Genomic DNA, 21329 nt, shown 5'->3' with positions numbered 1-21329 from the left:
GCTTAAAACAACAGTAGAAATACAATTTCATGCATTGTATTTTACTCCTGGTATTATGTGTTGCATTCAACATGAAGTTCCAGAACAGGTTTTTAACAAACACACACTCATCTAGCAACAACATCCAACAACTGAACTCTAACTGAACAACTCAATTGACAGGCTTGCTTTTGATATTCTGTTCATCTTAAAGATGCAGTAACATGTATCACTCCAGGGTGTGTGCGCAAAGGGCTGCTACAGAAAAGGAGTACGGGGTGGACCAAGTGCAAGGGAAAGTTTAAAAAGGAAGGAGGAGGTAGGTGGGTAAAAGGGGATGGATGTGATAATGGTGTTTGTGCAAAGGGGGCTGCAGAATGGGGTTGGGAAGGTGAAAAGGGAGCTCAGTAGTTGCATGGAGTCGAAAGGGGAGGCTCTAGGGGGTTAATGTGGAAGAAGTGGCAGGGGGAATAAGAGAGAGTAGGGGCACAGCCCTTAGCGTGCATGGATGCGTGCGTGCATGTGTGTGTGTGTGTGTATACATATACACACAAACAGAGCATCTATCCATATCCAGATTGTATATGACTGTATATGAGCAAACAGCATGCTTCTTGAAGAGTATACGGTATATGTTGACTGGAGAATGACCATATTGCCCAGAGAATGCACAAAATGCTGTCACATTATGCACATTCCCCAAGGCCTGTTGGAGACTGTGTATATTGACTGGGAAATGTGCATCTTTTACTTCTAATGGACAGGCTATTTGTACATTCTCCACGTGGCATGATTAATGTACACATTCCCCGATTACACACATTAACTACTCAGCTCAGCTGACCCCATATGATAGATCTACACACACCTCTTTGACTCAAGGTAACACTTCATGCGTCTGATGAAAAAGACTGCAGTCTACTAAAATTTATGCCATAATAAATTGGTTAGTCTTTAAGTTTTGTAGTCATTCCTCATAAGTATGAGTAAAATCTCCCATGCAGAAAGGGTAATCTACATTTAGTAAAGCACTAAGACCACAATCCTAAATACAATTACATTGGTCTTAGTGGGTCTTACTTTTGAGTAACCATGCATGGGATTGCATTTTTTTTAAAAAAAATCTTCCCAAATTATAAAGGCTCTTGGAACACAATCAAAATTCTGACTATCATTTCTAGAGTTGAAACAAAATGTTTTACTAGCCAATTGTTCAAGCAAAGAAATACCTGCATAGTGTTTGTTTGAGCAAGCTTCCAAGGTGAGAGCTCAGCAAAAGCAAGAAAGGAAGAGAATGATGTAGGAGTTCAAGAATTGAAGAGTAGGCGGACTTTCCCAGTTATTAGGCAGCAACCTTGTCACTTGCATCTGATTTCCCTTTAGAAATCTACAAACACACCTCCTTTCACCATAGTTATGCAGACTGCTTACTCAGTTACATTAGAGCAGTGTTTGTCAAACAGCGAGCCAGGGACCACCATTGGCCATCACTGTACTTTTGAGTAGGTCATAGTTCTGCAGCCCATCTCCCCCTGGCCATGCTGTTGCCCTTTCATTGATAGATGCCAGCACCAACAGACTGCTGACCATTTGTCTGACCAATGGACTACAATGAAGTTATATGGGCAACATGATGAGGAAAAACCCTACTTTGAAATCCAAAAATTATTCATAGTTAAGGACCTGAGGAACATAGAGGTGGATTGCATGTCCATTGTCTGCATCCTTAATTGGGCATGTCAGAATTATATTTTAAAATTATGTTATAATTATATTTATTTATAATCATATTGTAAAAAACATAGGTGTAGCAGCTCAATCTGTAACAGCTATAAAATAGGAGATGTGTACTTTACAGAGTACTTTGGCAACTGAGTCATCAACAATGATAAACTAACAATGTCACTGCCAAACTGGTACAAGATAATTTGATACTGACTTTTAGTTCACCAATTCCAGGTGTTGTTTAGTTTTAAATCGGAAAGCCTTTATTCTATACGGTGCATGAGGACCTTGAACATACTTTCCAGAAGAAGAATCTTGCCTAGGCCAAAAGCTTGCATATTTAATTTGCCCAATAATGGTCAGTTTTGATGCCATTGGTTTCATACATGGCAAGCCTTATGGGTATATAAAAAGCTGCATAAATGTACTGTAAGGATCAACATACAAGTTTGTAGCTTTGGACTCAGTATATAAATTGGACATTACCTTCCTAATTCCCTTTGGGAACCAGAATATAAACAAGGCATACTTATGTTTTTGCTATGTTTTGCAGTTCCATATACAAAGTAGCGAAATGAGAATGAGGTACCAAATAACCATTTTACCTACTTCATGCTACATAGAATTACAATGACCTTTCCCTGCCCACCACCAAATATATTTCATATACATTTGTAGCCTCTTGCTCAACAAGCTTTCCTAAAACAATATGTATCTACTAGTATCAGTCCTTTAAAAAGGTCCAATGTGGACTGTGTGCAAATAAAAATAAGAAAAAATAAATGATGGTACTGGGAAGGAATGAGTTTAGGGATCAGCAGTTAATTCTGAAATTTAATTTGATTTGAAGCCTACAATTAGTATTTGTGCAACATGCAAAACTACACTCAACCTGGAAGACTGAATGTTCCATGCATATATACATAAACCATACACAAGATTTCCAACACTTGTTTTTTTTAGACCCTAGCTGTTTTCACAAGTGATACTAAGCTCGTTTTTCTCCATCTCTACACACACCTGCATTGCTCTGGTAACCTTTTAAACACACAGGCATTCAAATTTTAGATCAAGGGAGTGCTGTATGGGAAAGGTGGGGTTATTTTTCAGCTCTTTTATGCCTTCTCAGCTAAGGAGCCTGCTGCAGATCACCTGATGACCATTTATAGCTGCATACATCCCAGGCCATTCAAGAGCAGGAGAGCCTATCCAGATCGAGTGGGTGTGTGCAAGCATGGGAACCTCTGAGCCAGAGAGCAGCCTGGCTCATTAACAGAGGCAAATGAGCATCAGCTGGAACAGGGTGACATCATCCAGAAATCGTGGGTAACAGCAAGAGATCTGTTGGAGACACTTGTGAAAACGCCCCCTGACGACCGAGTAGGTCTTCCCCGCCCCACTTGGGCGCAGGTGTTTCGTGCTCCCGCTTACCGTCCACCAGCTCGTCCAGGTTGGAGAGTTTCCGGCTGCCGTCGATGGTGTAGATGGTGCGGACGCCCTGGGGAAGGTTGACATTGTCCGACAGAGACCTGGTGAGCTCGGCCAGGAGGGCGTCGAAGGAGCGGAAGCGGTCGCTGGAGATGGGGTAGACCAAGCCCTTGAAGTACTTGTCTCCATTGCGGTAGAAGCGCGCCTTCTTCGCCTTCTTCTCGGAGCTGAGGGCCTGCAAGGTGCGCGTGCGATAGAAGCTGCAGTGGGCGCTGTGCGCGGGGCTGGGGATGAGCCCGTTCCCTTTGGGGCCCGAGCTGCTGCTGCAAGTGGAGCTGCCCCCTCCGCCGCGGCGGGAGCTCGAGCGCTGCTGCCTTTTGTCCCTCTCCTCGAAATGCTCCAACTCAATGTTCCTCCGCGGGCTGGCCATTGGAGAGCCGTGTCGCCCACACCGCAGCCCGATACAATATAAACCCTCCCCTCGCAAGCGACACCCCCTCCACTCCCCACCTTAAGCCTCCTCACGCGCCCTGACCAAAGAGATGCCCGCCCGCGCGCGAGGGGATCCTTTACCTCAGCATCCCGCCAAAAAAAAAGAGGGCGGGAGACTGCGGTCCCTCAGAGGCTGGGCGTTAGGAAGAAGCCGCTGCCTTCATCCAAGCAGGAGCAGCAGCAGCTGTAGCAGCGCCAAGCTGTGCCGGGGACTCCGTGCCCATGAGGGGCGGGGGAGAGAGAGGAGAGGCAGCAGGTCGCCCTCTTAAGTCACGCGCGCGCAGGCACCACCACGCATCCCTCTCACAGAGCCCCTGCTCAGCACCTCCCGCCTCGGGGACGCCCGTCATGAGCCGCTGAGAGGCCGCCAAGCCTCCAGGCTGCTTCCATTCAGCCTTAGGCGCGCGCCCGCCTAGGGAAAAGCGGTGCTGGGAGGCGGAGAGAGAGAGAGAGGACGCCGCTGGCCGCGTCCCCCGCCCCTCAGTCACTCCGCTCGGAGCTACTGAGGAGAGGGAGGTGGGGACGACGGCGCGTCTATTCCGCTCGGGGCCGGCGCGCCCCCGCCCCCCTCTCCAGAATCCCCAACTAAATACGATGCGCTAAGGGAGGGGGGAGAACCCACCCACAAAGAGGACGCCTTTCTGCAGGGCGCCTAAGCTATCCAAATCCCTCCTGTCGCTGCTGCTGCTGCTGCTCCAAATGCATCCGCGCGCCCGCGAAGGCGCATGCACAACCACGCCGGCAGCCGTAGCCGGGCTGATCTCGCGGGCGATAAAACAGCGCCGCACTGTAGCGTAAGGCTCTTAAGAGGGGTGCGGCGGTGCCGCCGTGCTGGAGAAAAATAAATAGAGGAAAGCAAAAGGAAGCAGGCTTCCCCTGCTCGCCCCCTTCCTTTCCTGTGCCGGCAACCTCTTCGGAAGCCAAGTGCAGAGAATCCAACAGGAGGAGCAGGCGGAGGCTGCAACCCGACCAATGTGCACTAATAGCAATGCAGTATGTGATGTGACAGAGGCAAGGGGAAGTGGCTGCTGGGTCCTAGAGCGACTCGGTTCTCAGCAATCGCAGCTCTTCAAGGCAGGCTCTGGTTGCCCAAGCTGCATTGTGGATCCCGTTATATACACTGAGTGAGCCCGATCAGGGAGCTCAGAAAGGAACGCAGCAAGCTGGCTTCTATCGAGTCAGCCCCATTGATCCATCTTGATTGGTATTTTGCACAGCGACTGGTAGCCTGGTTTCCAGGCAGGGAATCTTTCCCAGCCCTGCCAGGGATTGAACCCCCGGAACTTCTGCAGGCAAAGCACATGCTCTACCATCTACTGCTAAGTATGCTTACAAATGCAACATCCATATGCATCTTTGGGATTTTACATAAGGGTTTTTATATGTGCTAAGTTTAATAGGCCCTCAATCAATATTCCATTTTGATGCCACAACTAGAGATTGCCATATTTAGGCCCACAAACTACCTGCTACTTTAGCCACATTCCTTATCACAGGAGCCAATTCCTAAGAGCAGAGATCCGTTTGGCCCCCAATAAAATATTTGAGGGGGCTGCCCCCCTCCAAATTGATGGGCATTGCCATTCAAGTGTGTGTGTGTGTGTGTGTGCATGCGCGCTGCATCATGTGATCCATTATGTACAGTAGGGCTTACCTAGACCAGACCAATGTTTTATTCAAGTTGGTACCCCTGGTCCTTATTGTTTCCATTTTATTGTTTTATTGTTTCCATTTGGAAATAGACAACAGCTTGCCTAAAGAAAACAGGTGTGTTATGATTCACATAATATATTACTAGATTCCATGAACCAAGGTCTTAATCCTCTGCCACTACAGGGATGACAGACCTGAACCCTAAAAACACTCCAAGCTTCCATCCCTTGCGCATAGTGACTGTGGAGTAAGTCCACTGAACTCACTTTGCTTCTCCGTAAAGATACCTGGGACTGGGGGGCACATTGAATGAGAACGGCCTAATACTTTGGATGACCTTGACTAGCACAAAGGTGGCAAGATTGGAATACTAACATTCCTAACTCATGACAAATGAATACAGATTTGTTGTTTCCAAATGTGACTATAAACACCCCAGATCTGGGAGAGATTGTTACCAGAGCCCAAGTGCTAAAGGGGAAAGCACTCTGCTGATGCTCAGTGGCACTTGCCCAACTAGCTTGCATGCAACAGGTCTGACGCTGCATTCTGGGGGGAAGAGTTCTGGAATCTGAAACATTAGCATGGACCCTCTGGGTTTTTGCCACACGACTGATGGACAAACAAGTCTAGTTGTGGAAGATCCATGATGAGATAGATAGCCTATTTAATAATAATAATAAAGTTTAAACACAGAGGTTACAGAGAGGAGGTGAGGCATAATAATAATAATAATAATAATAATAATAATAATAATAATAATATTTATATCCCGCCCCTCCCAAATTGCATTGGGAGCAACAGCTTTCTTTATTCTCCCATGTAGTGTTCCAGATTGCAAACAGCTTCTCTCAGGAGAAAAGACAAGGTTTTTTTCCAGGGATGGGGTTGACAATATCAACTGGGGAAGTGGCATGGATGCTGAACACTTTATTAAGCTTCTGGCATGAGGTTAAAACACACCTTATTCATTGCATGCCTCGCAGAAAACTTTATAGTATGGGATGGCAAACAAAAGTCATAAATAAAATAAGTAGAGGGTATGCATTATGTAATGATAGGAAACTGGTCTGTTTTGTTGCTGTCATGATTATATAAAAAGCAGGGTTGTTTCTGGACTTGGCATTGGTCCCGGATGCTTAAGTGGTGGCTATGGGCAGGACCATTCTCTTCTGCAATACAGGATTCATCTAGCCAATATCATTAATTCTGATAATCTGCATACCCTTCCATCACAAGTTTATATTAAAGTGCAGGGGTAGATTTGGGATACAGTACATGATAGGGAGCAGATAACCATGCAGGTTACAAGCTCAGTATGAATTAATCACTGCAATGTACTCAATGTAACACTACTTTTAAAGACCATTTGGAAGCTTCAGTGGATCTGCCATGTAGCAGCCATATTACCAGCCAGACTTAATACCTGGAGATTTGTTGAGCTAGTTCAGGGGTCGGCAACCTAAGGCCCTGGGGCCAGATGTGGCCCAATCGCCTTCTCAATCCGGCCCATGGACGGTCTGGGAATCAGTGTGTTTTTACATGAGTAGAATGTGTCCTTTTATTTAAAATGCATATCTGGGTTATTTGTGGGGCCTGCCTGGTGTTTTTACATGAGTAGAACGTGTGCTTTCAGAGTTGGTTGCATTAGCCACAACTATATGAAAGACATAAAGAAGACAGCAAGAAAGGATTCAGTTATACAAGATCTAGGTTTCAAATGGAAGGGATTGAAGGGAAAGTGAAATTACTGAAGGCCGCATACTATTGGGATACTGCCAGGGAGATAAAGTCCATCATGGCCCCAAGCCGTCTGCCGGACGATCCATCGATCTCCCGTAGGCACGCAGTATCAGCAATTAGCGACATGAGTTTCTAGAAAATAACTTGCCACATTCTAGAGCTCATGCACACTTTATCAGCAGGTAATTCACAGCAGAAGTCGCACGCAGGAGAGCATTATTTACAAGTTTTATTCAGCGTTGATCAGAACAAAGAAAGACATGACTGCCTGCGTCAGTGTCTCCGACACAGAGAGAAAACGAAAGCAACAGAAAACATAAACATCCTGTGAACAGGACATGCGCAGACTCTCTGACTCACAAACCTGCTATTAGAATGGGAGATAAAAGATGAAGAAGTAAAATCAGTTATGATTAAATGGGCACAAGATGTAGGTCACAACATTATGATGGAAGATTGGGGAAAATTATGGAAACTGATTTAAAATTTACAGATTGGGGAAATAAGGATGATATGTTTCTGGATAATATGTTTTGCTTTAATTTCGAACTAAAAAAGTTTTTTTAAAAAGAGTGTGTGCTTTTATTTAAAATGCATCTCTGGGTTATTTGTGGGGCATAGGAATTCGTTCATTCCTCCCCCCCCCCAAAAAAAATAGTCCGGCCCACCACATGGTCTGAAGGACAGTGGACCAGCCGATGGCTGAAAAAGGTTGCTGACCCCTGAGCCAGTTCCTAAGGCATCCCACTGGTGACAATTTCTGGCAGAGTTCAAGGTGCTTGGTTTTAAGATCCTAAATGGCCTGGGCCCAGAATATCTTCTCCTGTTAACCTCTCCATGTGTTAACAGACTGCAGCAAAGCAGGTTGGGTCAAACTGATGCTAAGAGTATAGTTTATTTATACGTATATATACAACCTGAGCCTGGTTTAATTAGCGATGATTGGATTTTAACACTTGCTGGCTCCAGGGGTTAGGGGTGTCTGGCACCCACAAATTCATAACATTATGTTAGGATAATGATAACCATCCCAAAACACAGGCTGCAATCTGAAACCCTACTACTGCGATGATATTGGTAAAAACATCTCCAAATTAAATGACGAAAGGAGCAACAAACAAACACACATGCACTTGGGCTGCATTTCTAACCCCACTAGTCCAATGCTTCTGCTGCTGCTGCTGCTGCTGCTGCTGCTGCTGCTGATATTCAGAGGAAACAGGATATTGTGCAAAGAATATAAGAGAACAACAGAAACATTGGGCAAGACACCTTGCCCTCTCATTTCAACAGTAGCCCCAGAACTATCTGCCTTATCAACACACATCTATTCTGGCATAAGGGGTGGTATGGAATGCTAATTCTACTCACATTAACCTATTAAAGTTAGTGGATATGATTCATTTAGGTTCATCAATTGCAATGGGTTTTCTCTGAGAAGGATTAGTTAAACAGTCAAAACACAAATTTTAAAAAAAGCTTTTAAAAAGTGAAGAAAATGGTATAGGATAACTTGCAATTTGCCTCCAAAATACTCCCCCATCCAAAAAACCCCAGGTTATTTAGGTAAGCAAAGGCCCACCTTTTTCACAACTGTTTTAGCAAAAGAAGAAATATGAGCTCTTGCATGGATTTCTCTCACTCATTTCTCTCACCTGTGGGTTGTTGCTTACAAAGTGTTTACAAGAAAGTCAATAAAACTTTCTCCACTTTCTGCCTCAGTCAAGGTGCCTAGACAAAAATCCTTCACACACACACACACACACGAAACTGTGCACACTCAAGAGTGCAAACAGCTTGGACCCTGTTTCTGGGGCTATGCAAGAACTGCCCCACTAGACTCCTCTTCCCTCCTCCCACCAGCTTGGAAACTTAAGCCTTCTCTTTTGAGGTCTGGCTTTGGGGAGAAAGAGAGAAGCAGGGAGAATAATATAGGAACCCCCCCCCATCTTTCTATGCCTGGTTAAAAAATAAAAAAAAGAAGAACTCCCTTCTCATTGGAGACAGAAGAGGCATTTATTGCTAGTGAATTTTATGACTGGCCAAGCAGAGAAGGTGGACAGAAGCCTATTGGGCACTGAAAATGTGTTGATATTATTGTGGGTGACAGGACAAAGACTGGACCATGGCTTTCAGCATTGAGAGGGTTCAGAATCTTGGCAGGGTCAAGCTCCAATTTGCCCATAAGAGGAGTCCCTCTTGAAAACAATGGACTGTTTTGCATGCCATGGTAAGCCAAACTATGGCTTACCAGGACCTGCTCATTCCTGGACAGGAGCTTGTACCTGTTTTGATCCTCTCTGGTCCTTTTAGGTCAGTACAGACTGGCAGATAAGCCAAGATTTGGATTAGCATGTCATCTGAACCCAGGATCATGTTTAAGTTCTTCACTAACCATGAGCTGATCGTGGCTAAGGAGGAAATACCTCCGATTTAGTAATAAAGAGTGGGTTTTCCCAGGGAAACTGCCAGGACAAATGGAAAACTGCTTGGACTCATGCTTTCTAGGCACAGACACAAGCGGAATTTGGACAAGCCTGAACCCAAATAACTGTCCCCCAGCCCTCTTCCCTTTCTGATCTTTCATATCCTTTTTCCCTGACGAGGAACCAGCACCATATATTAGTCTTATTTCAAATATTCCCCACTGACATTCTAGCATTTTCTTTTTTTAAGCTCAACCAAACCCCCATATTTTGTTCTTCATTTTGGAATCACAGCTGTGTGCATTATCACAATTGACTGCACTGCATTTCTTTAACCACCCTTCATGTTCCCCCTTCACTCTGTTCAATTTACCCTCTAGCTTCTTCTATCTTTGGCTGCTTTCTGTTGTTCTTTTGTTTATAACCTTGTATTACATAACTTCTCCCCCCTGCCCCCTGCCTTACTTTATCTCTTTGAGCTAAAATATCCTTTGCTGAGTCAGAGCAACTGTGTACCATGTTATGATGTCACAACTGTGCCAATTAATTGGCTAGATGATGAAAACTGGACACACCCTTTTTGCAAGCAGAATTCTGTAGAAAATACACGTATTTAATGTTATTTGATTTTACAATAGGATGAATGTAGAATGGCAAAGCTGATTGCATTTTTCTGGGTTTATGCTGGGGCAGTTCAGAGACCTAGCATTTCTATCTGTGTTGGCATTTCTATGGGTTTTTTTTTGAGGGGGGGTGGGGTAAGATCTGCACTGTGGTTGACAGGCTTGCAAGAAATTGCATCCCCTAAGTGAGAGGGCTGGAAACTACTGAATACAATATCCTTCTGTGAGTCCTACAAACAAATAAAATGTTAAGACCTTTCCATCACAAGTATATATTAGAGTGTGGAGGCAGATTTGGGATACAAGATAAAAGAGGTAAAAGTTAACCAAGCAAGTAACAAGCTCAACACAAATTACTTGTTATTCCTGTGTTTTTATTCTATATTTTCAGCTGCTTTGAGTACAATCCTTTATTGACAAGCAACATACAAATTAAAATTACAGCGGTTATCAATTATTGCTTATTAATTTTACAATGCACATGCATTGCTTTTCCTTTAGGGATATGTGTGATGAATATCATTCAAGCAATAATGAATCACATTTTTTTTTGCCTTTGATTTAAGAAAGGCCGTATAGAAAATTAGGATGAGGAACTGAATTTAATTTCTCCAACCCTACAGTATATGCACTTACTTCTTAATTTACTTTTGAGTAGACATGCATATGATTGCCCTGTAAGTCCCTTATTCTTGAGAGTTACACATGACTGGTTAACAGTACAATCTTGCTCAGGTGAATAGGGTGTTAATGATAACAAGCAAATGTCAGGATCTTTTTTAAAAATAAAAATAATAAAGGGGGCATGGCTTAATACAAATAGCTGCCATGGGGCATGGCATAATGCAGACTGGTTCCCATGGGGGCACAGCATTGTAACGGGAGTAGATGTATTAATTTTGTGGCTACAGGATAGAGCTTTTGACATGATCTCCTATGCCTACACAAGCTTATTGCTAATATATGTGTATATTAGCAATAAGCTTGGGTAGGCATAGGATATCATATCTAATGATTATGGTGGTTTCTCTGGACTCTGTATTAAACCTCTGTATTATATACTCTGGTTCAGGATGCCTGACTTAAGCAAGAGTCTTTTAGAAGCATTTTCACTGTAACTGTCAGTAAAATCTGGATCAGAAAACAGGACAGGTACAAGGAGTGAGAGAACATTCTGAGGTTAAAAAGGAGATGTCAGCCAGTTTCAGGAGGCCTTGTGGTTTAAAAAAACACACTAAATGTAGGGATGAAAACCTTCTGTTGAAACAATATATTGTCATTCAGTTGGCGGGGGGAGATATTATTTAACCAAATGTATCACTAGATTGAGCATAACATCCATAAAAATATTTGGTGCAATAGCAAGGGTATAAAAGGAAAAAGGACATGGAAATCTGGGCTCTTGGTCACATCCAGAAAGATTCCCCACCAGTCTGGGAAAATCAAGGCCATGGAAATAATCCTTTCTACTTTGCGAAAGATGTTGTAAATGTTCAGTGCTCTTGCATGAAAGGGTATGTAAGATTTTTTTTAAAAAAAACCTTTCTAGCTAGTAAATAAAGTGCCCAGTCAGCATTTAACAATTTGCTTGTTGACCATGTATTACTGGTCCAGTTGATGTCTCCCTAGTTCTCTCACCTACAGGCTAGGGGGGATGCTGATTGTATGTAAGCTGTGCCCCCTTTGCAGCTCTTGAATGATAAATAGTTGTTAACCCCTAACAGCATAACACAAAATGGATGCCACATGTAAAGAGCAGAAAAGAAGAGAGAGGACCACAAAATGGTGCAGGCAAAGCCGCCTCCATCAGCTCTGTACCAATGGAGAAAAGCGCAGGACACTGATAGAAACACACAAACAGGAGCCCTTTGCACCTCATCTGCGCAGAATGGAAGGGAAACTGGGCGTACAATCCCGGTATCCAATGAAATGCGGGCATGTTTAAGGAGGCATGTTCAACAAGGAGAGGTCAAACGGTACTGACTGAAACCAGTAAAAACCGGAACTGAGCAGGAAGAGCAAACAGCTGCTCATGCCCTGCAAATTCTGAAGGAATATTTACTGAAACCTTTAGTAAATGGAAACAATGGAAGGTACTGGCTTTATAAAAATAGGGTGTGATCTGCTGCTCAGTTCAACTTCTTGTGCCCAACTTAAAACTGCACAAGCAGTTTGCAGCTATACAGAGAATAAATAAATATAGTCCAGAACCTCCTTATAGGTTCTCCAGTACCAAGTTTCCAATTTCACTTCCATTTATGGCCTTTATTATTAGTTGTACTTCTGGCTGTGTTTATGTTTGCTAGCATTACCCTTCTTACTAGGATGCTTTCAACTTATATTTAGTTTGTATGTGGGATGTATCAGGTTTCAGCTTCAATAAACGGTAGTGAAAATAAAGCTCAGAAATGTTTGCTTTCTGAGCTAAAGTATTCAAACCTAGTAGGGAAAGACATCACTTTTGCATTATATATTTTAAATATCATATGATAAGTTAGACACTGATAGCTTGATTCGTATTTTTGGCTTGTGTGATTCAGCAATTTTTTGTGGTAACTTCAGCTTTTTGTGCAGCAGGAAAAGTCAGCATATCTAAGAATTCTTTTGTTTGTTTATGTAAGCATTAGAAGCAAACAATATTTATTGCTGAGAGGGGATTGCATTATTTTATAGTGGCAGCAAAAAAATAATAATATTTCTACCTTTTTGGGGGGTTGGAGATTTAAGGAATATTTGTGTCACATTTCAAAAGCAAGATTTTTTTCCTTAATGCAAAAGGTTCAACTTCTCTCAACTTCCACCTTATCTGTATAGAGAAAGTAGGTGGGTACACACATTTATAGGCATAACACATATAGATATAGCACCCTGACCTGTATGAGGCTTGAGTGTTCTTGAGTTGAAATGCTTTTATTGCTCTTGGCATGTGAAATGAATTGAGCTGACACTCTCAACTCCTATGGGCTTGGCAAACTATAAAGTCTCAGTATTTTTTATTTATTATGTAAGCAGAATCACAGCCTTGCTCTTTTATACACTGGCAGATAACCGTGATAATCTGAAGAAGCCCTCAGGACCTGTCCCAAAGTTATATCAAATTCATTTAGTTTATTTGCAAACAATCTGGATATTTTGTCACCTTCTGAAAACCAAGCATATTTAGAGAATGAATGTTATTCAGTATTGGTCAAATGCTCTTTATTTTTTTTGAAAACTGCCATATGGAAGCACCAGACAGATGAGATATTCTAGTGGGCAGAAGCTGCCTCAATATCCACCAGAAGCCACAAATCCAACCAAAAAACATTGGATGGCAATTCTGGGCAATGTTTCCATAGGTCAGCAGCAAGTATTCAAAATTGTTTAAGATAATGGAGTCAATGTTCTTTTGTTTTGTTTTGTACATTTCCATCTTATGGATAACAATCATTCTGTATTTAATTATATTAGCTTATATTATGTGAAAATAATGCTTAAGCAGTCCCTATGAGACAGAGGATGATTGCTCCTCTGCCTCCCTTCATATCCTTCATATGCATTACACAGATACTTGTGTATATTACAATCCTACTAAGTGGCCTAGCAATCATGTAACTGCCCCCCCTTTTGCAATAGCCATTAGGAATTGTAATGTTAGTTTCGTTGATGCCCATGGGTCTAAACCAAGCCTGCGAGGCAGCGTCTCTGAGATGAGGGGTTGCAGTGGAGGGAACCTGCAGACTTGGTCAAGCCAGTTGCTTTGTTTATTTGTTTTTCTAAAATAATTTTTATTAAAACATTTCTTAGGTTACAAAAGTACTTGCATTGTCTCTTTTTCCCCCAGGTCGTAGAGTTTTTTTCTAGAGATCAGTTACATTTGATGTGGGACATTAATGTTGTATACACATGGGGTACCCCATCTGAATGACCAAGAATGACATAGAGACCATGGAGTCTCCTTCTTTGGAGGTCTTTAAGCAGAGGCTTGACAACCATATGTCAGGAGTGCTCTGATGGTGTTTCCTGCTTGGCAGGGGGTTGGACTTGATGGCCCTTGTGGTCTATTCCAACTCTATGATTCTATGACCAATGGGTGGGCCTCACACCTCCTTACCTGGCTGGAAGAAGCACATGCACAGGTGGTGGCTTGCTTGATATCACTAGAGCAGATATGTTGCTTTAAACAGCAACACTGATCTCTTCAGCTATGGGGCCTGCTGTGCTGAATCCAACAAAGCAAGTGGGGCAGGTTTGTAAATCACAGAGCCATCCGAACTAGATGTCCGGCTAATTTATGCCAGTGCAAATTACTCCTAATCCAGACTTTGTTCCGGAGCCTCTGGGAGAGAGAGGCTACTGCAGGTTGAGTTGCTAGGTGAGTGTGGGCCCAAATTTTGAGGATTGGGCCCCCTGTATCACATGACCCATATGAACAAAGTTTGGAATAGCTGGAAGTCTCTCTTTGCTGCATCCTGCCACTTTGTTTTGCTTACATCAGCTTCAGTTCCACTGACTGAGCCCCAGCTGAACAACAATGAAGGACTTTTGTGTGTGTAGCTCAGCTGAGTTCAGGGGCTTATGCCAGTTTAGGTAAAGGGACCCTGACCATTAGGTCCAGTTGTGACCGACTCTGGGGTTGCGGCGCTCATCTTGCTTTATTGGCCAAGGGATCCAGAGCAGCGCACAGAAACGCCATTTACCTTTCCACAGGAGCGGTACCTATTTATCTACTTGCACTTTGACGTGCTTTTGAACTGCTAGGTTGGCAGGAGCAGGGACCCAGCAACAGGAGCTCACTCCATCGCAGGGATTCGAACCGCCCACCTTCTGATCGGCAAGCCCTAGGCTCTGTGGTTTAACCCACAGCACCAACCAGTTTAGCCCTAGCTGAAACCTGGCTTAGGCAGGGAAGATCCACCAGATCTAAACTCTCTCACCCCAGTGGATCTTGGGTTTGGACTGCACTGCAAAGCTCCCTTCTTTGGATTGTGATCAATGTTTATATATTTAAAACGTCAAATTTGGTTACTTAAAATCAGTGGGGTTTTTTTGGGGGGGGGACACAGGAGGATGCATACCCCAAAACATTTTGTGAGTCTAAGTTTGGCTTTATTTAAGGGCAGTATTTCAATATGAGTAGGAAAATGAGAGTACCCCTAAACATTCCCCCCCCCAGAAAAAAGCACTGCTTAAAATAAAATATCCTGTTCCCTCTCTCTAGACTGATCTTGGCTAATTCATCACAAATGCCACTTCTCTGATCCTTCAGTGGCAATTTGTCTTGTGGGCATCTCTCAATGTAGATAAATAATAATAAAATAGTAATGATTTTTCCTTAAAAGCATTGGAGTTTTATTGGTAAAAATCACCACTGGATCAGGTGTTTCCTGGCAGTTAGTTAATTTCATGACTGGTTTAAGACCCCCTAAGCAGCACACCCAGACCCTCTGGTCATCTCAGGGATGCAATAATTGCCTGGAAATGGCCTCTCTGGTGGCAATTACTGCACTTACATGGTGCTTGTGAAAGCTTTACTACTGTTCCCTCCTCCTCCTCCCTGTGCTAGTCTTGTGGGGAAAACACAGCTTCCTCTGTACATACTGTAGGTTCTTATTAGATTTATTTATGGATGGTGAGGTGCCATAATATGCTTCTTAGATATTCCCCCCCCTTCTAGATACAAGCAACCCATAACCACTTCACTTTGTTTCTTCCTTGTCTTTCCCTCTGTCTGTCTGTGTCAAACATTAATGCAGAACTTAATATTCTCCTTAGGCTACTTTCACTTCCCTGTGTGAGAAATAATAGAAGATTGGAAAGGGGGAAAGATACTTAAAATACATATATTTGAAATGTTGCCTTTTCATATTTCTGACTTCTAAAGCAGCATGTTTTTCTGGTGGAGTAGAAGCCACAGAAGATATTTAGCTTATAGGGCTGCCCCCTATGTACTACGGCAACAGGGCCCTAAATAAAACTTTAATTTTGCTAGGCTTTTGCCCTAGGTCCTGTGCTGAGAAAATGAAAGAAGAAAAAAAAAGGAAAGTGCATAGTACATTTTGAGGTAGTCAGTGACTGGCTCTAGAGTTAGAAGCCTTTCTGCACAAAGCAAAATTAAGAAGCAGAAGAGCACCTTCATTGTCATCATCTAGCAGGATAATGCTGTTGTTGGTTATATGTCCCTTCTCTATGGGGTTCCTGGGGTAGTGCTACCCATGTGCTTCCTTTGGATTAGAAAACACTGGAGATTTATGCCAGCTCTGTAATATTTGCTTTATATGCAGATATATGAGCAGAACATATATGGAAGCAAGCAGGAGGCACAATTACATAGGCAAAAGGTCCTTCAGTTTTGCTCTGTGAAAACTGCCCTCTACCTTCAAAGTGCCTTTAGGCAACTGACTGCTTTCTCTTCCTTCTTAGGTTCTTTCAAAGCAGCAATCTGTTGTTTTGCACCCAGACACATGCATCTGTTTCCTTCCCTTATCTGGGCAGGAGCAGGAAGTGGGGGAGAATTTTCTCCAAGCACTGATGGTTTTCAGAGAGAGAGAAAGAGAAAGAGAGAGAGAGAGAGAGAGAGAGAGAGGGAGAGGGAGAGAGAGATGGACGTTTTAAACCCTCTTCCAACCATTAGCTCCCAACAGCTGATCATTCTGGGCTATTAACCAGCAATCTGCCTAACAAAGGGCCTAATCTATTGGGACTAACAATAATTGTATATTAATAGTACTAGTCTATATGCATGTTTACGCCAAAGCCACTCTTACAGTTCAGTGGAGCTTTACTCCCAACCATGCGTGTGTAGGATTCCAGCCAGTGTAACATACTTTGAAAGCCATTTCTGACCATAAGGGAGGAGAGGGGGTTGCGGTCTAGCCCCTCCCCCCCAAGCGCGGGGGCTGACCTTGGCCCCCGCGAGAGTTGGGGGAATCCCTGGGCGTGCTCGCCACCCCGCCCGCCTATCGGCGGGCCGGGGGGAGGCGTGGCTTAGGGCATTTAAGCCTGGCACGCCCAGGGTCCGCCCTCTTCACTCCCCGACCAGCTGAGACTTGGCACACATGAGGGAGTTAGGCCGGGCTCCTAAGACACTCAATATTCACTCAGCAGGGATCTCGTACTTTTGTAAAACATTTTTCGAGAAGGACCCCTGCGCAGCCTTCATTGTGCGCAAAACTCTGGAGGGATGGCGTAGGCAGCAACCCCCATGTTTCCCGGCATCAGAATTTGCTGCTCACTCCTTTCGTATTGGCGCAGCCACCACTGCAGTACATATGGGGCTCCCCACGGAGAGGATTAAGGACTTGGGGAGGTGGAAATCTAACGCGTACAAAGCCTATGTGAGAAGCAACTTGTGACTGCGTGTTGCACCCCTGACCTCCGCCCACTGTTCTATTTGCTTTTCAGAACCCACGAGACTGCGCATTTGGTTGGTGGGCCACAGCATCGTGCACTGGGCCAAGTTTCATGCCTTGAGAAGCGGTCTGGGCGGCAACCTGAGTTTACATCCCAGGGTGGAGCTGGTTTGGATAGCGCGTAGAGGGATGCGCTGGAGTGAATTCAAACCAGCCGTGATGGCCAGGGCTGCGGCCGAGGGTCCGCCTGACGCCCTAGTGATTCAATTGGGGGAAAACGATCTCGCTTATCGCAAGGCGATCGATCTGAGGTGGCACATTTTTGATGATCTGACCGAGTTGGTAATTGCATACCCTCATATCACAATAATTTGGTCCTCGTTGCTTGAGAGGAGGACATGGAGAGACTGCGTGAGCCCAGTAGGTGTCAACAAGGCGAGAAAGGTTTTAGAACGAGCGGTGGAACGTAGAGTGGCAGCTCTGGGCGGGTTCGTCATCAGACACCCGGGCATCCAGTTCAGCAACGAGGCCCTCTACAGAAGGGATGGCGTGCATCTGTCTGATGCAGGGAACGACCTATGGTTGGGTGATATCATAGCGGGGATTAGGTCCTGGGTTCAGGGGTTCCCATAGCAGGGCGTAGGAATTGGTTACAGGTTTGAAGGTATTGGCGGCGAGCCTTGCTCGAGTGGCGGTTAGGCATTGGCTGGGGTTCAATTGTTATGCAAATGGATGGGGGGGAAGGAATGCCATCACCTTCCCCCAGGAAATGGGGTAGTCCGGTACAGGACTCCGAGGGGCGTTGTCTTGTCCGAAACCTACCTAGGTAAGGGCCCCCGGCACGCCCCAAGCGGTGACACCCGTGGGATCCTAGTTGGCGTACTCCAACGGGGGCCTCCCACGGTTAGTGTTAACCCTTCCCGGACATCCTGCCGGGTAGCGGATAGGAGCCAATGCCTAGGGCCAATACCTTCAATTCTCTAATCAATAAAGTTGTGGCCATTTCATGCCCATTAAACTTAAACATCGTGTCCTGTGTCTTTCTTTCTGGGGGAGGGGTTTTGACACGCAAAGCCATTTCTGACCATAAGGGAGGAGAGGGGGTTGCGGTCTAGCCCCTCCCCCCCAAGCGCGGGGGCTGACCTTGGCCCCCGCGAGAGTTGGGGGAATCCCTGGGCGTGCTCGCCACCCCGCCCGCCTATCGGCGGGCCGGGGGGAGGCGTGGCTTAGGGCATTTAAGCCTGGCACGCCCAGGGTCCGCCCTCTTCACTCCCCGACCAGCTGAGAGGTTTTCCCTTCCCACCCACCCTTAGACGTTTAGGTAGCCGTAGGTAGACATGACCTTGCTATGGACTTCGGTTGGTCGCCGCAAGGGGCCTGGTAGGAATTTTTCCAAGTTGGCGATCTTCCGCCAGTTGGTTTTTTCGCCTACCTCGTAGCAAACCGTCACAACTTTCCCTGTATTGGCGGTTAGGCATTGGCTGGGGTTCAATTGTTATGCAAATGGATGGGGGGGAAGGAATGCCATCACCTTCCCCCAGGAAATGGGGTAGTCCGGTACAGGACTCCGAGGGGCGTTGTCTTGTCCGAAACCTACCTAGGTAAGGGCCCCCGGCACGCCCCAAGCGGTGACACCCGTGGGATCCTAGTTGGCGTACTCCAACGGGGGCCTCCCACGGTTAGTGTTAACCCTTCCCGGACATCCTGCCGGGTAGCGGATAGGAGCCAATGCCTAGGGCCAATACCTTCAATTCTCTAATCAATAAAGTTGTGGCCATTTCATGCCCATTAAACTTAAACATCGTGTCCTGTGTCTTTCTTTCTGGGGGAGGGGTTTTGACACGCAATGGGAAAATACAGAACTGAATTTTATTTTGTAGATATTCCAGGCTGATGGGTCATGGCGAGCTTGTAACTGTAGAAAGAGACAAAGGCTGATGGCAAATGAGATTTATTTACATTTGAATATGGCATGAAAACCAACCCTAGGCATGGTTTGTTTGTTGTTGTTTAGTCGGTTAGTCCTGTCGGACTCTTTGTGACCCCATGGACCAGAGCACGCCAGGCACTCCTGTCTTCCACTGCCTCCTGCAGTTTGGTCAAACTCATGCTGGTAGCTTTGAGAACACTGTTCAACCATCTCGTCCTCTGTCGTCCCCTTCTCCTTGTGCCCTCCATCTTTCCCAGCATCAGGGTCTTTTCCAGGGAGTCTTCTCTTCTCATGAGGTGGCCAAAGTACTGGAGCCTCAGCTTCAGGATCTGTTCTTCCAGTGAGCAGGCATGCTTACTTTAAAGTAACCCCTGTTCAATTCAGTGGAGCTAGGTCACAAGTGAGTGTAGGATTGCAGCCTTAAATCAAAACAGGCTTGTAGTTGCATCTCTCTAGCAGTTGCCTTCTTAATGTTAGGTCACACAATATATTTATTGCACCATGTTAGCACTCATGACTCTCCCCCCCCCCACACCAAAGAATCTTGGGAACTGTAGTTGGTTAAGGGTGCTAGGAATTGTTGGTTAGTGAAGGGGTCCCTTAGCAACTCATAGCATCTGTAGCTGACAATAGGATTCTTTTCAGGAAGCCAGGACGGTTAAAGTAGTTTGAGAGTGGTTTAAATGTATCTCGTGGATGTGACTTTATTGTGATATTGAGAGACTAAAAGCTGGTGGAAGCATGGCTCCAGCTTTCAGGATATACACCCAGGGAGGGGGTATAGTGTTTATTGGGTTTCCTTAGCCTCTCTCCACTAGGGCCGTCCCTATCATTAGGCAGGATGAGACAGTCACCTTAGGCAGCAGGTGCTGAAGGGACAGCAGTGGCAGCCCCCTGGCTGTTCCCTTCTTGGAGCTGTATGTGCCACACGGCCTGCCCTGCACCCCATAGCTACTCTGCTGTCCCCTCTGCTACCCCATTGCCAACTTTGAACTAAGATTCAGCTGCCAGCTCAGTCAGCTTCTGTACACAGAATGGAGGGTTCCATTATCATCCATGATTATTTCTATTGTTTTATTTTCCCTCTGGTTTATTTTTATGCACGCTGCTTATCTATGCTAATCATTTAGGAGCCTATAGATACCTTAAACAAACAAACAAACAAACAAACAAACAAGCTTGGGGATCAGTAAAGCAGTAGGAAAATGGATTTTTAATGATCATCAACCCAGATAATGATAAATGAAGCATGGAGGAGCAATTATGGATTGCAATGTAAGTGGGCTGAGGAATTTGCTGCTTTCCCTATTTAGCCCTCTGACATTTCAATGCTTCTCCTCCTCTTCTGTGATCTCTGAATCTGCTTCTTCAGTGATAATGGGAAATATCCTAGCCTGAGTCAGCTTTGGGGGAAGTAAAAATATGTGTTTCTGGAAGTGTGTGTCATAGGCTGCTGTGAGATGGACACACAAAGATATACACACAGAAATACAAGGGTTTCAGGTGTTTTATGTGAGGCTGTGCTATATGATGCAAGCACTGCCACCTGGTGGTTTCAAATGAGTCATATATTTTCACTGCTCTTACAATGGGACCATGTAAAAATAAGGCTTTGTACACACCACCAATTTAAAACACAGCCAAGTCGTTTTTATTCTCACTTCGGACTGAAGCTGGTTTGACAGGGAAATGAACGATAAGAAAGGATAGATACAGGCAGATACAGATTGTGGCTAATGCCAAACCATCAGTGGGAGAGCACTAGGTAAAGGGACTCCTGACCATTAGGTCCAGTCGTGACTGACTCTGGGGTTGCGGCGCTCATCTCACTTTATTGGCTGAGGGACCCGGCGTACAGCTTCTGGGTCATGTGGCCAGCATGACTAAGCCGCTTCTGGCGAACCAGAGCAGCGCACGGAAACGCCGTTTACCTTCCCGCCGGAGCGGTACCTATTTATCTACTTGCACTTTGACGTGCTTTTGAACTGCTAGGTTGGGA

General features: G+C 44.9%; 1 protein-coding gene and 1 long non-coding RNA gene across 7 annotated transcripts in view; both read right to left on the bottom strand.

Moving 5' to 3' along the window:
* DCLK2 (doublecortin like kinase 2) overlaps positions 1-4609 on the bottom strand; it is a 77667-nt gene extending 73058 nt beyond the window's left edge. For all 6 annotated transcript variants that reach the window (XR_014529900.1, XR_014529901.1, XM_083519993.1 and 3 more), the window contains exon 1: positions 3136-4609. Coding sequence is in view for 4 of the 6 variants with exons in the window: in XM_083519993.1 (XP_083376119.1) it covers positions 3136-3562 (427 nt within the window). In the remaining 2 variants the exon portion in view is untranslated. The remainder of the gene's footprint in view (positions 1-3135) is intronic.
* The window catches only part of LOC310714680, a 181094-nt gene that overhangs the window by 82175 nt on the left and 77590 nt on the right, over positions 1-21329 (bottom strand). The window lies entirely within an intron of this gene.

Source organism: Podarcis liolepis, assembly GCF_965112155.1.
Source record: "Podarcis liolepis genome assembly, chromosome: 9".
In the NCBI taxonomy this organism is placed as follows: Eukaryota; Metazoa; Chordata; class Lepidosauria; order Squamata; family Lacertidae; genus Podarcis; species Podarcis liolepis.
The sequence above is the reverse complement of the archived record's forward strand: the minus strand, read 5'-3'. Positions and strand labels throughout refer to the sequence as shown.